The 17,483-nt window shown below is 39.1% G+C and overlaps 1 protein-coding gene across 7 annotated transcripts in view; it reads right to left on the bottom strand.

The window, feature by feature from the left end:
• The window catches only part of PPFIA2 (PPFI scaffold protein A2), a 490,478-nt gene that overhangs the window by 74,676 nt on the left and 398,319 nt on the right, over nucleotides 1–17,483 (bottom strand). For all 7 annotated transcript variants that reach the window (XM_075552747.1, XM_075552748.1, XM_075552744.1 and 4 more), the window contains 4 exons: nucleotides 15,223–15,443; nucleotides 4,775–5,012; nucleotides 4,378–4,407; nucleotides 3,240–3,370 (listed from right to left, as the gene is read on the bottom strand). In XM_075552747.1, the coding sequence (XP_075408862.1) occupies nucleotides 3,240–3,370; nucleotides 4,378–4,407; nucleotides 4,775–5,012; nucleotides 15,223–15,443 (620 nt within the window). The remainder of the gene's footprint in view (nucleotides 1–3,239; nucleotides 3,371–4,377; nucleotides 4,408–4,774; nucleotides 5,013–15,222; nucleotides 15,444–17,483) is intronic.

Below are 17,483 nucleotides of genomic sequence, written 5' to 3'. Positions count from 1 at the left end.
CTTGATCATTTACATCTTTCTTTGTCAGCATTTATCTATCATGAAAATACTGTTCTTTCTATCTTAAAAATACTGGCCTATGATGGCAGGTAAGAAAATGTTGGTTGTCATTTTGACCTATTTTTTTATAGAATATTTCTCTAGTGGTCTTGTGCTGAATTTATTAAACTGTAAATGATCTGGGTAATATCTAAAAGTAACACATTTGAAGAACATGTCATGAACAGACGTGCTACATTAAACCTTACAAGAGAAGACCTGCTGAGCCGTGGGATGTCATCAAGCCCATCAGACACAAAGAAAGCAACAGGTTGGTCCAAAGAGAAGAAGGATGGACAAGATCAAAGTGGAGACTCTAATGTGTTCTTGTTCCTTGAGCAGCTAAGGCACAGGGCAGAAACGATGACATTGAAAACCTTTACAGAAGATTTCAAAGAACAGCTCCAGAATACAAATAATGAGCAAAGGAAACCCAAACCAAGGAAAACACTCTTAAACAGACGTGAAACTCTCCACATACGAAACACAGCTCTTTCCCCCAACTGTTTTATTGACACATGATTTATAAAGCATAGAAATGAGTAATTCAATTATTCAAACATATCTAGGGAGAATTGTACAATCACCACAACATCCATCCTAGGGCATTCCCTCCCCCATGGTAAATTCGCCCCCAATGTGCACTGTTCAGCCATCATCAGTCCCACTGCTCCATCCCCCCTCCTACCTTCAGTATTTACTTCCAAACTCCCCATCCCCTCCCTATTGAATACCCCTCTCCCTTTACTTTCCCTTTAACACCTTTCATCAGTTATTGTGGTTGTGTGTCCACTCCTGCGCTTCACAGCTGTGAACCCCACAGAAAACAATGAAAAACAAATTGCACTAAGGTGGTAAGGATAAAATCACATTAGTATAAAGGCAAAAATAATCCATGAGATGGAGAAGACTCCCCATCAACATTCAAGAAACCAGGTAGGGAGTTTTTGTCATGGAACATCTAAGAGATTCTTGCACCCAGAACAAATTCAGGATGTGTCTTTGGGGAAGACAACTGACCAAGTCTCTCTTCTGGACTCATGCCTTTGGCTATAGTGGATCTGCCAGTGGCTTGGTCTGGATTATGTACTTTTCAGCTGGATTTTTAGGCTCCCTCTGTCCTCCATAGCCTTCCCCCAATTGAGTGTTCATCATTTTAGCTCTGATACTTTTTACTATATTTGAATTTTGTAATAGTCCTATTGGGATCATGCTATCTGGTGTGCTTCTTCAGAGTGGACTTAGTTGATTTCTTACTTAGATGGATGCTTGTTTGAATATAAGCCTTCAATACCCCAGTCTATTTCTATTGCTAGCTGGGCACCATCTACTATCTTCACCACACTCTGCTATGGAACCCTTATCCCCAGTGGCCATTTCATGAAGGTGAGTATTGAGCAAGGATCTGCTGTAAGGACTATTTGTTCTTAAGTTGGAACTACGAGTGGCCAGAGGATCAGGATGAATTCAAAAGTGGCATGGAACAAGTGCTATCACTGCAGGTGTTAGATGGATCTTGACTGAAAGCGGAGAATACCAGAAAAAATATTTACTTGTGTTCCAGTGACAGTACAAATGCTTTCAACCGTGTGGACCATAGTAAACTACGGGTTGCCCTAAAAAGAATGGGAATTCGAAAGCACTTCATTGTGCTCACGAGGAATTAGTACTTGGATCAAGAGGCAGTGTGTGAACAGAACACAGAAATACGCCATTTTTAAATCAGGAAAGGCAAGAGTTATGACTGTATCCTCTCGTTATACTTATTCAATCTGTACACTGAGAAAATAATCAGAGAAACTGGATTAGATGAGTAAGAATGCAGTATCAGATTTAGAGGAAGACTAATTAACAATCTATGCTAAGAAGGTGACACAACCTTGCTTGCTGAGTGAGGAGGACTTGATGCACTTGATGAAGATCCAAGATTGTAACCAGTACGGATTACAACTCAATGTAAAGAAAGCCCATATTCTCCCAAGTGGAAAACTGGTAGCAACAGGATAGATAGAGAAAGTATTGAAATTGTGTGGGATTTTGTATTGCTTGGATCCACAATCAATGCTCATGGAAGGAGACGCCAGAAGCCCGAGTGAAGCATTGCGCTGAGTAAATCTGATGCCCAGTGTCTCTGAAGTGTTGAAAAGTAAGGATGATACTTTGAGAACTTAAGTATGTCTGACCCAAGTCATGATATTTTCAATCTGCTCATTTGTGTGCAAAAGTTTGACCTTAAGTTAAAAAGATCAAAGAAAAACCGATGCATTTGGAAGATGATGTTGGTAAAGAATATTGATAGTTCCATGTACTGCCAAGAGAAATCACAAATCTGTCTTGAGAGAAGTCAGCCAGAATGAGTCTTAGGAAGAAGGATAGTGAGACATTGTCTCATTTACTTTGGACATGTTACCAAGAGCGATGGGTCTCTGGGAAAGGACATCGTGCTTGGGACTGTGGAGAAGCAGTGAGACATTGGAAGGCCCCTCACACCATGGATTGACACCATGTCGGCAGTGATGGGCTCAAACCTAAGAACAATTGTGAGGAGGTGGAAGGAGCAGGCAGGGTTTCATTCTGTTTCGCATAAGGGAGGTTTGAGTCAGAACCGCCTCGATGGCGCCAAACAACAGCAACAACATGACCCGGTGGACTGGCTGCAGCGATGGAAAGTCTTCTCCCAACAAGGATGGTCTGAAGGCTCCCAAACTAACCCTGTACTATTTCTAATCTGTAGCATTGCAAACTTCCCAATCTTGGTCTTTCCCTGCTTCAATTGTCCCACTTGTGAAAGTAAGATTAATCTTCCAATCATGATTTTGTGATGAATCCCCTTTATTTTCCAGGCATCACAATTTTTCCATGTGTCTATGAATCTTTTGAGGCCACTAATACCTCAGGTTAATGGTCTACCTCATCTGAATTTATTTGTTAAGTCTTTGTTTTATTTAAGGCAAAATCTTTAAAATCTTTGAAATTATTTTATTTTAGTTTTTGTCCCTAGAAAACAAATAAGACTACAAAATATAAATAATTCTAAAACAATCTAAATATAGAAATTTAGTTAATTTATCCCTAATATTGAGGAGGGAGCAGACTCATACACCAATAGAGAGTTAGTGCTCATATTAATGATTTCCTATATATATTTTAAAATAATCTATTTTACAACATGGTGGAAAGCAATATACAAAGTGCAGTACCTCCGGGCTTCATTATGGTAGGAAGAAGGGAGGGTGTGTGTCATTCTGACGGCTCTGGGTGTAGGGGGAGGAGAAGTTTCACATTTAATTGTTGCTTTATCTTCTCTGCCATCTTCTTCCACCACTGCAATCTAGAAGCAAAAGCAAAACATTCAGATGACATCTGTGTACAATTTCAAGTAATATGATTAAAAATGAAGAATTAATAATGAAAGCTTATTTGAGCCTAATCTAAAGCTTCCAAAGATGTTTTGGAGAAATTTGTTTCTGGCACCAAGATGGTTTTCACAATTTCCCAAGACATGTGTCTAAAGCTGTATAAATAACCAGAGGTGCTGTTTTTATGACCCTATCTGAAGGATACATGATAGTGACTAAAATTTTGTTCCAGAAATCCACCAGTGGCAACCTCTGCACTTAATTACCCAATAGCAGCCCAACTCCTAACATTCTCACTGAAACCTGAACCAGATGGCTGTCTTATAACTTCATTGTGGCCTAGATTCTACCTGCCTTTGGTAGAATTCTTTAGTTCTCAAGTTGTGGGCTGTTGGCTATCCGCATTCAAATATATCATTTTCTTCTTTTCAGAGTCTCTTCTGACATTTTTAAATGAATTTATTTTTAAATGAATTCTTCATCTCATTTTAAGGATTGAGGGGATTTTTTTACTACAGTATTTTCACCAACAATTATGCCATTTTTCTGACCATTACTATGTATTGAAAAATGTTGAAAGATTGTTGAAAGCACAATTAAGTGATAAAAGATTCTGCAGAAAAAAATTCAACTTGGAAAAAAAATTAAAGTTCTGTTGGCGGGAAATCCCGCCTTCATTTCTACATTAAATTATTATGTACAAATATGCTTCTCCATGGAAACTACTTATGGGTTGGAAGAACTTACTCATTTGGTTTGTGGCCTGAATATTCTGTAGAAATTCCACAAAGTCTTCTTAATCTCATCATTGTGCCTGAATTCATAAACCTTTTAAGCTTACTTTAAAATAATTCCATAAGATGTACTTTTAATATTTATTTTTGTGTTTATAAAAACTTTAAAGAAAGTAAATATAATTTTAAATTTTCATTGAAGAAATAGTATTTATCTATGAAGTATACAAAAGTTTTCACAGTACCTTTCTCCGATGTTTCCTTAAATCACTTGGCTATATTTGGTAGTAAAAAAGAAAACAGAATTAATCAATGACTACAACTAGAGAATTTTACAACTTTATATAGATACTAAAGCATTTTAAACACTTAATATACTTGTTAATTTTTATTTAAAAAATAAAAATGTACTTTTATTCATGTATTCCATGCAAAATAATATTTTTGCTGATGGGGGAAGTGGTTTGATATTATCTCTGCTAATAATCTAATTAGATATTGCTAGCAAATTATTTATGCTAATGGATTTTCAGCTAGTTACAGGGGAATGCAATAAGGACATATTACAATCAGTTCAAAATTGTAAATGGTAGCCCACGTATCCTGCATCTTATTGAGGAAATGCTGGACACGTCATTTTACCAGTGTCATGACTCCCATCCGATCCATTTCCCGGGCAGGGCTTCTTGGCGTGAGCTTTGGTGTTGAGTGTCCACTAGGGGGAGATGAACTGGCCAGTGACGAGGCAGTAACTGAGGCAGTGATGGAGGTACCAGGGTGGACCCTTGCCAAATTCAGGCCTTCCAGGCTCACACTAGCCACTCGATTCTCAATTTCTTCAGCGCGTAATTCTGTTGATTCTTTTTCTTCCTGAATTAACCTGAAAGACAGTTTAATATTGATTAATTGCCTGCTGCTCAGTGATTGGTCCCTAAATGATAGAAACGGTATGTATCCAAGTCCTAACCTGGGTTCTGTGTGGAGGTAAATCCTGGAGGTCGGCTTTCACAAAGATTACAGCCAACAAACCCCAGAGAGCAGTTCTGTGCTCTAACACAGGGTTCAGCATAAACTGTAACTTACTAGACAGCAACAAACTGCAGCGACATAACAGTGATTGGAATCCACTTAAGTCAATGCTAGATTACCTGTGAACATTCCATATAACATCAACTATATATATATATATATTTGTAATGACCATTTTCTACAAGATCTTCTATACATTTCAGTGACTTCTCTATGGATTTTGCAAGCTCTGCTCCTTTAAATGACACATAATTACTCCTTACCCCACTTTGAACTCAGGTAACAAAACAAAATGTATGCACAAGAGACTTCATAATTCTAGACACCAGCAACCTCTTACCCAATAAAAGCAAACTTTTTGCCAATTAAAAAATTTCAAAATAGAATCTTTAATAAATGGTCATTCATAATGTTTGAGTGATCTTACACTCAAATGAAACTGTCTTCATAAACATTAATATCTATTTATCCAAAGATTTTTAATAGAGCCTTCTTTTATAGAATTTAATATTTCAACTCAAGACTTGAAGTTTTTTTTTCCAATTCTTTCATCTTGAGATATGATAGCATGTTCTTCCTCTTTGGTTCCGCTTCTCGGTCTTTGCACCTTTCATTGCAATGTTTTACTTTGTCTTCTCGAGCTGCCCTCTGGAATCTTCTGTTCAGCGCTTTGACTGATCATTTCTTCCATTTGCCTTAGCTAGACTATTGTTACCTGCCATTTTCAGAGTCTCTTCTGACATCCACTTTGATCTTTTCTTTCTTCCTTGTCTTTTAAATCATCTTTCATTTTCTTTCTCTTTGATGTTTTTGATGTGATCCCACCGCTCATCAGGTCTCCTGTCACTAATGTATAACATGTCAAATCTGTTCTTGGGTGCTCTCAAAATTCAGGTGCGAGGTACTCAAGATTTTATTTTGGCTCCTGTGAGCTGGTTTTAATTTTTCTCAGCTTTTACTTGGAAATGCATAGGAGCCATTGCTAGTCTCTTCCAAGCGTGGTCCTTGCCTGCTTTAACTACAGGTCTTGAGCTTCTCCATCACCTCTTCCCTCATTTGGAGTCAACTGGAGAAGTCTGTGTGACTAGTAATCGTTCTTGCTGTTGAAAACAAGGTATTTACAATAAAGGATTTGCTGATCTTGCAAAATTCAATCATGCCATCTCCAGCTTCATTCCTATCAAAAAGGCCATATTTTCTAACTAGTATACCTATTTTTGTTTCCAAATTCTCAATCCAAATCACCAATAATTATCAATGCTCCACAATTTTGTTTTTGATTACACTCAGACTGAAGAATTGGTAAAATTCTTCAAGTTTTGCATCACTAGCTTTAGTGGATGGTACATAAATTTGAATAGTGATTTTATTGACTGGATTTCTTTGTATGCTTATAGATATTACACTATCACAGGCATCATGGTACTTCAAGACATATCTTGAAATTTCCTTTTTGACAATGAGTGAAATACCTTTCTTCTCGGTGTTGTCATTAAAATTATTAATCATATGCTCTTCAAAATTCAAAATGGCCAATATTAGTCCATTTCAGGTGATTAATGGCTAGGATACCAATTTTTGTGTGATCCATTTCATTTTTTGTGACTTCAAATTTTCCTAGATGCAGACTTTATATGAAGTGTAAGATAGGTGGGGCCCTGCCTATTATGGATTTAGTTCTGTATCTTAACAACAGAAGGTTTTAAAAACAGAAATTGCATAAACTTTAAGGTTCTCAAAAGCCAACTTTAAATCCTGATAGGTTGAATTAACAGCCTAAATATTAGAGACTTCAAAAAGTTTTTGGACAAAAACAGAATTAGAAGAAAGCTGGTACCATGAACTGCCAGACAGGTTAATCTGTCTTGAAGGAAGGCAGCTGGGTTGCTCCTTAGAAGTGAAGATGGTCCAATTTCGACACGGGTGCTTCAGACATGTTGTCAGGAAAGAGTTTGCTCAGGAAAAGGACATCATCCTTACAGTAGATGGTTAGCGACAATAGAAAGACCCTGAGTCAATAGGCACCATTAGTGCAACTTAGAGAAGACATGGACTACATCTTTGCTGTTCAGATGAGGGAAGACTATAAGCCATTGGCTAATACAAGGTGAAGAAAGAAATATTCAGAGAAGTGATAAAGGAAAACAGGGTATTTTTCACTTTTGAAGTAAAAGATTTTAGAAAGTTGATCATAGAATGATGAGCTGGGTAATATAGGAAAGTATATCAATATAGGAAAGTATTCAAAGTACAAAATGTCAGAATTGTGAGAACCATGGTATTGTGTGCTCATACTTCTTAAATATCAATCTATGAATACAGAGCCTGCGAATCTTGTTACAAGGCAGAATCTGAGGCAGCAGGTCGAGCAAACTGTCTTTGTTTTTAGGCACAATCTAGTCAGTCTTGACTCACAGTGACCTCACACGTACAATAGAGCAAGACACTGCCCCATCCTTGGCCATCTCCATACTTGGTTTTAGGTTTGAGCTCACGTTAGGACTACTGTCTCAATTTACAGTATGAGGGTCGCCCTATGTTCGTTCCCCATCTACTTTGAAACATGATGGCCTTCTCTCCTGATAGCATCATCCCCTGATAACACAAGTACCATGTTAAAGTCTTGCTATCCTCAGTTGTAAGGAGCATTCTGGCTGTGTGTCCTGTATTTGTTCTACCGGTCATACAGTTCAATGTTATTCATTATCACTATGTTGCGCACGGTCCATTAGATTCCATTTTTAATATATTCCAAGTGCTGATGATCCATGAAAGATGAGACTTCAACACACAGAAAGAGTTACAGTCTCCGAAACCCCAGAGGCAGATCTGCCCTGTTCCCAAAGGTTGCTATGAGTCATATTCTGTGCTTTGGCAGGCAGTTTGATTTTGGTTTGTTGTTGTTCCAGTGGAGTTGGTTCTGACTCTTTATAGTGACCTGATGCAAAGTAGAACGAAATACTCCCTGCTTCTGCACCATCCCCACAATCGTTCTGACGTTTGTGCCCATTGCTGCAACCACTGTGTCCATCCGTCTCGCTCAGGACCTTCCTTTTATGTTTGCTGCCTCTCTACCACAAACGGTGTCCTTCTCGGGGGGCCGGTCTCTCCTGAAAACATGTCCAAATTACATGTGAGGAAGTCTTGCCATCCTCACCTTTAAGGAGCATTTTGGTTGTAATTTTGTATTCTTCTGCAAGTCCATGACACTTTCAACATTCTTTCCCCGTGTTTTGCAGCCTGAAATACCGTTCTGAGTGCTGTCGTGGTTAGGGCCTGGCGGCTAACTGGGAGGTTGGTAGTTGGCACTCACCAGCCACTCCGCAGGAGAAAGGAGCGGCTGTTGGCTCCCTGAAGAAACCCTGTCAAATAGTGCTACCCTGCCACTGCAGCACCAGCACTGGGAGCGCTGGAACTGACATGGAGGTAATGGGCATCGAGAATTAAAGATTGAATATAAGGACAGAAATAAGGGAAAATTTTAACTCAGGGTATTTGAGACATGTGGGTTCCAGGTGCAGGTTTAATGTCAATCGATTAAGAATCATTCTTGGCCATTACTATTTCCAAGGAAAACATAAAAATACCTTTTTGAACAATATGTAGTGAGATTTTGAAAATAAACAAAACATGCTTAACCAAGACAGAGGAAAAAAGATGAGCAGAGCCTGGAGTTTCTCTCCAGGCTCAGAAATGGTCTTCCAGGTTGGCAAGTTGAGAGACAGGAGCCGGGAGTGGGGAGTGGGCGGGGGTGGGGGGGAGTGGGCGGGGGTGGGGGCGAGCAGAGGACATTTTAGCTACTGGAGGGCCCTACCACGAGGAGGCACATTAGTGTTCACCGGCACCGCTCTGAAGAGTGCAACAGACAGATGGAAACCTAAGCTGACAAAGCCGAAACAAACCTGCAGAGACAGGCTTCCTCTAGTGTGCCTGAGAATGTGCAACAATTAAAGGAAGGAAAGACAATTGGATCTAAAATAAATCAACTTCTCTTACCATTAAAAATTAGTAATTAAGATTTCACACGATAATTGAGCTGAGTTTTATACTTACTACAAAATAAAGGGCATCAGGAGTTTTCATTATGTGCATCTATATATATATAATAGTAAAAGTAATATGTTTACACTTAAACATGTAAACATGAATAACTATTCAGTAGAACATGAGAAACACAGGAAAAGTTTCCTCTCATATCTTCAGTGCGATTGTTGTTTGTTTTGTAAAGCAGATAGATGATAAAATCGAGAACTTAATCAGGAACTGACAAGGAGGGCACCTGACAACAACACTTAGTAAATATGGCCCAAAGCTGGATCAACTTGCATCCGTTAATACCAACTTTTGAGAAGAAACAAGGGGAAGGAATACAGAGAGGAGGGAGACAGGCCTAAGTAGGTACTACTCCTCAGTTACCCGAGTACAAATTGTTGTTTTGATTTCAGAATTCTTTGAAGCCCGGTGAGTGCTTCAGAGCCTCATTCTCTTGTTTCTGAAACAAAACTAAAGCCTCCTTCATCATGCATGGTGGAAGATCCAATCTGTGTACTGTTCGTTCTCCTAAGGAAAGTTTGTTTTTATGGCCACTTGTTTCCTTTTCACCCTTATTTGCCTAATTTCTTATTTTAAAGTATTTCACAGATTTTGTAAAATTGAAAAATAATTCAGAAAATGGTGAAATTAGAAAATAAAAATGAGAGGTATAAATGAAAGCACGGAAATACTAGGTTTTATTTTCTTTTTATCTTATAAATCAAATATAAGACTTCCCCCCTAAGTCATCAACCTGTTATCAAATAACATCTTCATTAACACATGGTAACTGGCTTTATGGAAGATAGCATCTACACTATTGGAAAGCCACTTATTCTAGGTAGCCATAGATGTTATATTTTGGGTGAATTAAAAGTTTATCTAAAATCTCCTTGAATACCAAGGGCATAATGTTTATTCACAAGAATAGGAAAAGTAAAATGGATGTTTTGTTCGCAAGGATAGAAAAGTTTAGTGTACAAAACCTTTCAGTATGAATCCAAATGGGAGATCCACGCTGTCTCACTGCCCTGAAGGAGACCTGGGTGCACAACGGTTCAGCATTGAGCTGCTAACTGAAGAGTCAGCGATTCAGAAGCACCAGCAGTCCACAGTAGGCTGTGCCTGACCATCTGCTCTCATAACGACTGGAGCAGGGGAACCTATGGGGCAGTTTCACTCTATCCTTGAGGGTCACCATGTGTCAGAATGCATTGCATAGTAACCAAGAACAACATCATTGTGTTATGATTGTTTTGTATCTATTTCCACATCTATACTGGTCTCTACAATCCTGGGCACTCACATATGTATGTATATTTATGATGCATAAGGAAGACCGAGAGAATTTATGCATTCTAATTGTGGGAAGAGTGAAAGTACCATGTCCTACCAGATGAACAAACACGTCTGTCCTGGAGAAAGCAAACCCAAAGGTTCCCCGGAAGGAAGAGTACTGATACTTCATTTCACATGCTTTGCACATGTTTATCAGAAGATACAGTCCCTAGAAAAGGACATCATGCATGGAATAGTAGACAGGCAGCAAAATGAGGAAAATCTTTGGAAGATGGATTAATATGATGGCTGCAACAATGGGTTTGAGCATAACAATAATTTTGATGTCGTGGTGTTACAGCATCAGACTATATTTTGTCATCCATATGATTATCCAAAAAAGCTGACTATTAGTCTATTCCAGCTAGATTCAAAAGAAGACACTGAACAAGGGGCATCATTGCTGGTGCCAGCTGCATCTTGGCTCAAAGCAGAGAATACTATAAAGATGCTTGCATGCGTATGCAAAGGCAATTTACTACATAGATCATAACGAACTGTGGACGACCTTGAGCAGAATAGAAATTCCAGAGCACTTCCTTGTGTCCCTAGGTAACTTGTACATGGATCAAGAAGTTGTGCAAACAGGACAAGGAAATAGCGAATGGTTTAAAATCAGGAAAGATGTGTGATAGGGCTGTATTCTCTAATTCTACGTGTTCATTACAATCAATATGCTGAGCAAATCATCAGAGAAGCTGGATTATATGAAGAAGAGTGTAGCATTAGGCTTGGAGATAGGCTTATTAACAACCTGCTGTAGGCAGATGATACAAATTTGCTTGCTGAAAGTGAGGAGGACTTGGAATATTTGCTGATAAAGATCAAGGATCATAGCCTTCAGTCTGGATTCAATGTAAAGAAGACTAAAATCCTCACAACTAGCCCAATAGGTAGAAGCATGATAAATGGAGAAAAGTTCAAGTTCTCAAGAATCTTATCTAACTTGGATCCACATCAATGCTCATGAAAACAGTAGTCAAGATATCAAAGGACACATCCCATTAGGGAAATCTGCTGCCCACGCCCTCTTTAAAGCACTGAAAGACAAGGGTGTCACTTTGATGATTAAGGTGTGTCTGACCCAAGCCATGGTATTTCAATGGTATCACATGCTTACAACAGTTGGACACTGCATATGACTGAAGAAGATTTGATGCATTTAAATGGTGGTGCTAGAGAAGACTATTTTTAAAATCATTTTATTGGGAGCTCGTACAATTCTTATCACAATCCAGACATCCATCCATTGTGTCAAGCACAATTGTACATTTGTTGCCATGATCATTCTCAAAATATTTGCTCTCTACTTGAGCCCTTAATATCGGCTGCTCATTTCCCCCTCCCTTCCCACTCCTGCCTATCTCATGAACCCTTCATAACTCATAAATTAATATTTTGTCATATGTTACCCTGTCCAACGTCTCCCCCCACCCTCTTCTCTGCTGTCCATCTCCCAGGGAGGAGGCTATAAGTATATTCTTGTGATCAGTTCCCCCTTTCTACCCCACATTCCCTCCACCCTCCAGGCATCGCTACTCTCCCACTGGTCTTGAAGGAGTCGTCTGTCCTGGATTCCCTGTGTTTCCAGTTGCTACCTGTACCTATGTACATCATCCGGTGTAGCCAGATTTGTAAGGTAGAACTGGGATCATGATAGTGGGTGGGGCGGGAAAGCATTTAAGAACTAGAGGAAAGTTATATGTTTCATCATTGCTACCCTGCACTCTGATTGGCTCATCTCTTCCCCACAACCCTCCAGTAAGGGAGTGTCCGGTTGGCTATCAATGGGCTTTGATTCTTCACTCTGCACTCACCCACATTTACAATGATATGATTTTTTGTTCCTTGATGCTTGATACCTTCGACAGGTTGTGGTCACACAGGCTGGTGTGTTTCTTTCATGTGGGTTTTGTTGCTTCTGAACTAGATGGCCACTTGTTTATCTTCGAGCCTTTAAGACCCCAGACGCTATGTCTTTTGAGAGCTGGGCATCATCAGCTTTCTTCACCACATTTGCTTATGCACACGTTTGTCTTCAGTGATCAAATCAGGAAGGTGGGCACCTATTGATATGATTTTTAGATTTTTGATGTCTGATAACTGGTCACTTCTGCACCTCGTGGTCAGACAGGCTGGTGTGCTTCTTCCATGTGGGCTTTGATGCTTCTGAACTAGATGGCCACTTGCTTATCTTCAAGCCTGTAAGACCCCAGATGCTATATCTTTTGATAGCCGGCACCATTAGCTTTCTTCACCACATTTGATTATGCACACGTTTGTCTTCAGTGATCGTATCAGGAAGGTAGGCACTCATTGATTTGATTTTTAGTTCTTTGATGTCTGATAACTGGTCCCTTCTGCACCTTGTGGTCAGACAGGCTGGTGTGCTTCTTCCATGTGGGCTTTGATGCTTCTCAGCTACATGGCCGCTTGTTTATCTTCAAGTCGTTAATACCCCAGACGCTATATCTTTTGACAGCCAGGTACCATCAGCTTTCTTCACCACATTTGCTTATGCACACATTTTTCTTCAGCAATCGTGTCAGGAAGGTATGCATCCTGGAATGCCAATTTAATAGAACAATGCATTTTTGCATTGAGTAAGTGCTTGATTGGAGGCCCAATGTCCACCTATAAATATATGCACATAGATCTATTTCCCCACACTCTTATATAAATATATTTACATATGTACATTCCAGTTTTTAGACCTCTATAAATACCCTTTGTCACCTAGTTCTTTCCTCTATTTTCTTCCACCTTCCTCTTGTCCCACCATCATGCTCAGCCTTCACTTGGGTTTCAATAATTTCTCTCGGTTACCTTGCCCTTGCTGAATCCTTCCAAGGTCTCTCACAGCCTCCCCGCCACTGATTTTGGATCACTTGTTGCTCCCCTGTCCCTGGGTTGGTCGGCTCCACCTCCTTACCCCCTCCTCCCCCTCTCCCATGTCCCCTCGGAACCATTGGTCCCATTGTTTTCTCCTCCAGACTATTCAAAGCGTCTACCTTATCTAGATAGATCTGTAGAGATAATAATATGCATCAAACATCAAGTCATAGCAAGATAGGCAATGAGTGAGAACACAATGATGACAATAAAAAAGGAAACCAATTACTCATAGAATAATAAATTAATTAAAAGAAAAAAATTAAAAAGAAAGAAAAACCTGTATATTGATCTCTAGGAGTGTCCTTCAGTCAGGTCCAATGAGGTACCATGCTCTGGTCCCAGAGTCTGTCCTTTGTACTCCCTCGGGGGCTCCCTGCTCTGCTCCCACGGTTGCTCTGCCGCATGCTTTTAGTGGTTTGCCTCAGTGTCACAGGGTCAGTCTGGTCCAGTCCCCACACAGTTTCCAGTGTTGCCCCCTTAGGGACCTGGGCCATCAAGGGACGGTGTGTCTCGTAGTGGGATCAGGCATGTTGCCCACTCTATCCATTGGCTGTTCAGAGTGGGGATATCATCCTCCAGGCCTGATAGGCCATGACGTGCTCCACTCTCTCTTCCTACTCCTTTGTTTGCTCCCACTTGCTCTGATCAGACATTTCCCTCTCCCCTAGCTGCAGCTTCAGTGCTATCTTCTCAAGTAAATTCTTCTGGGGCGAGGGGCAGGCTAGAGAAGACTATTGAAATTACCATGGCTGCTCAAAGGACAAACAGATGTATGCTCTAAGAGTGCCCCTTAAAGAGGCAAGAATGCAGACTTCTTCTTACATATTTTGGACATGTTATCAGGAGAGACAGTCCCTAGAGGACAGCATATTTGATAAATCCGAGGAGCAGCAAAAAGACGAGGGCCGTCACAGGTGAACGGACACAGTGGCTGCCACCGTGGGCTGGCAGGCTGGCGCAGTCCTGGGCGCGGTTGTGCATCAGGCCACTGGGGGCTGGAACCCAGGCCCTGGAACATGCCAACAATACCAACAACATTCCTATAGGGGTTTGAAGTATTCTAAATACAAGGGGACAGATCTCTGCTCTGTGGGATAATTACGAGTCAGAATTGAGTCAATGGTAGTGCGTACGTACATCTATAAAGGAGTCCTAGTGGTACTGTGGGCTGAGCATTGGGCTATTAACTGAATATTAAACATAACAAATAGATATAAAATTCAATATATTATAAAAATGTAATCATATCTACAGCATATATGCATGTTTATATAAATGTGTGTATACATGCACAAATGTATGTGTGTATGTATGTGAACATATATATACCAAATATATCCATATATATCCAAATAAGTGTATCAGAGCTTTAGAGGGAAGGTTTATGAATTTAACTGGAATTAAAACAGCAAGTGAATACAGCTATTGATTAAAATGGGAAAACTGTCTATCAATTGCAAAACTAATTAATAATATATCGCAGATATCTGAAAGAAAATGAAACCACCTGATGTAGTAGAATCTAATTAAATTAGTACAAACTAATCTAAAATATATGTGTCCTTTTTTCTTTTGTTTGTTTCTTTAGTTTCCAAAGTCAATGTTTTCCAGGTTTTATTCAGGCTAACAAAGATTCTTGAGAATCTTATGAAAGTGCAAATCTTGATTAATTAGGTGGTAAGATACAGAGCCTGCATTTCTGACAGGCAGCCAGGTGAGACTGCAGATCTGAGGGCCTCATGTTCAATATCAAGGTCTTTCAAGGTCTTGAAACCATCAACCCCAAATAAGCTCACCTGATTTCCTTGTTTATGGCATCCAGCTGTTCCTGAAGCATCATGGCGAGAGTCTGGGCATCAGAATGACCACTTGGAGAGAGAAGATCCATTGAGCTAAATATGGTTTCTCTGTCATCATCATCAATATCAGACATTTCTGTATCACTTTCAAAATGGTGGCTGCTGAGCACTCCAATTTGTTGAGTTCTATTCCATTCATGATCCCCAAGGGACTTCACCTGAATAATACATGAGTAATGTAGAGTGTTCATCATATTGTTCATTTTCAACAGACTATAAGGCAAGAGCGAAAAGGCACGCATGCTTTTACAGGTGATCTGGCAGAGGCAGAAACAATTGTCAACATATTAATTTACTAATCAATGGAGTTGAGCTCTCGAGAACTTAGGTAATGGTAGACACCAATTGTCACCCTAAATATCCAGATTTCAGAAGGCTGAAAGATGATAAACTTCGTTATGAGTTCTAGGGAAATCTACATCCACAACAGTATTTCCTTAGGGCACGTACATTTGCAACACAGGTTTATTTCCAAATAACCCTAAGTCTATCCATTTGTAGTCAAGCATTTCTACTTTATGCACTATTTGTTTTACATATATATATTCTTTAATGTTGGCAGCAATCATCAATATTAATGCAACAAATTGCATGGGAATTTTTCTCCCCACCATTTATTTGCTTAGGTTTTATCAATATATTATGAAAGTATTGCAAAGTGTTTCAATTTCTTCTTCACTGATTTTGTCACTAAATGCCAAATTGCCAGAGTATATTGATTTACATCACTGTTTTTAATTCATAAAATAAATTTGTCATCGAATGGGAGTTTTCAGTAACCAATATGTTAATGGGTTTTAACTGTGATCTGGAAAGTTGAGGAACTGGATAGAAAAAGGAGGGCCTGTCATTTTCTGCAGTTTAAAAAATTGATTTACATTTTTGTCATCATAAAACATCATCTGTAGGACTTTATTACCTTATTCTCAGTATTGACATAAGATTTGAGGACCTATATCGACATTGTGTTCAAGTTTTTGGGTACCTATTAGGCTAATTTATTTGCCAAACAAGAATATGTTTGTGTTAATGAGGATATAGTACTTCAGAAGGAAGTGTAAGAATGCAACCAATGCCACTAAATTGTACATGGAGAAACTATTGAACTGGTGTATATTTATTACATATATTCTTAGCAACAACCACAAAATAAGTAAAATCAGAATAAAAGAATGATAAAAGAGTTGAGAGAGATTTTATTTATTCTTCATTTGTCTACTTACATTTACCCTTTGAAGGAATGTGGAATGCTTATTAGGAGGAATTAATTTATACATGGCTTATTGGGGCCAATTAGAAACAAAGGATAACAGAGTTCTGTGAATAATGAGCGTACATATATAAAATAGTATTTTGGACACAACAAATTGATTGCACCAAAGAGAATATATTAGGAACATTGGAACTATAATACTTCCTTATAAAAGACAACTATGTACCTACTCAAAATGCAGTTTACCAATTTTACAGTATTGTCTAAATGACCAAATGGTATCACAGTTCTCTAATCACACTTTCCATTCTCTGTGTACATTTTTTTCCAAGAATAATTAAAGTAGTAATTTTAATTAAAATATTTATTTTTTATTCATAATATGAATATCAGTGATTATGTAACTGAGGAAACCAAAAGTTAATATTTGGTAATATAGGATTAAAGTTTTTAATTGTAAAAATAAATAAACCACAACATCACATTACATATATGTTTATGTGTTACATCACATCACAATATAATGTTTCCTCAATATTTCCCCTGCTTCTTTTTTTTAATCTACTTTTTGTATAAAACTTTATAGTGTTATATAGATAAATGCATCCAATGTGTAGCACAACTTCTCCCACATAGTTGGGGTGGAAGCTTCATAATTTCATGTCAACTTGAAGCTGTCGGCAGGAGCCCTAGGGTTTGGTAGTTAGCGTTGGCCTGCCATTGGCAGGGTTGGCCGTTCAAAACCACCAGCAACTCCATGGGCTTTATCCTCCCATAAAGAGTTACAGTCTTGGAAAGCCACAGTGGGGTCGCTATGAGTCAATATTGACTAGAGGGCAGAGAGTGAAGTTGTATGAAAGTGTGGGGCGGTATCCAACTTGTCAGACTAGTCACAGCCGGATGGTGCCTCCTGGTGGACATGGTCTTCTCCTACGGAGGCCCTGGAACAGCTCCCCCACTCTGCCTGTCCCTCTTGCTTGCGACC

This window comes from Tenrec ecaudatus, chromosome 6 (assembly GCF_050624435.1).
Source record: "Tenrec ecaudatus isolate mTenEca1 chromosome 6, mTenEca1.hap1, whole genome shotgun sequence".
Taxonomy (NCBI): domain Eukaryota; kingdom Metazoa; phylum Chordata; class Mammalia; order Afrosoricida; family Tenrecidae; genus Tenrec; species Tenrec ecaudatus.
This window is presented reverse-complemented; position numbering and strand designations above follow the sequence as displayed.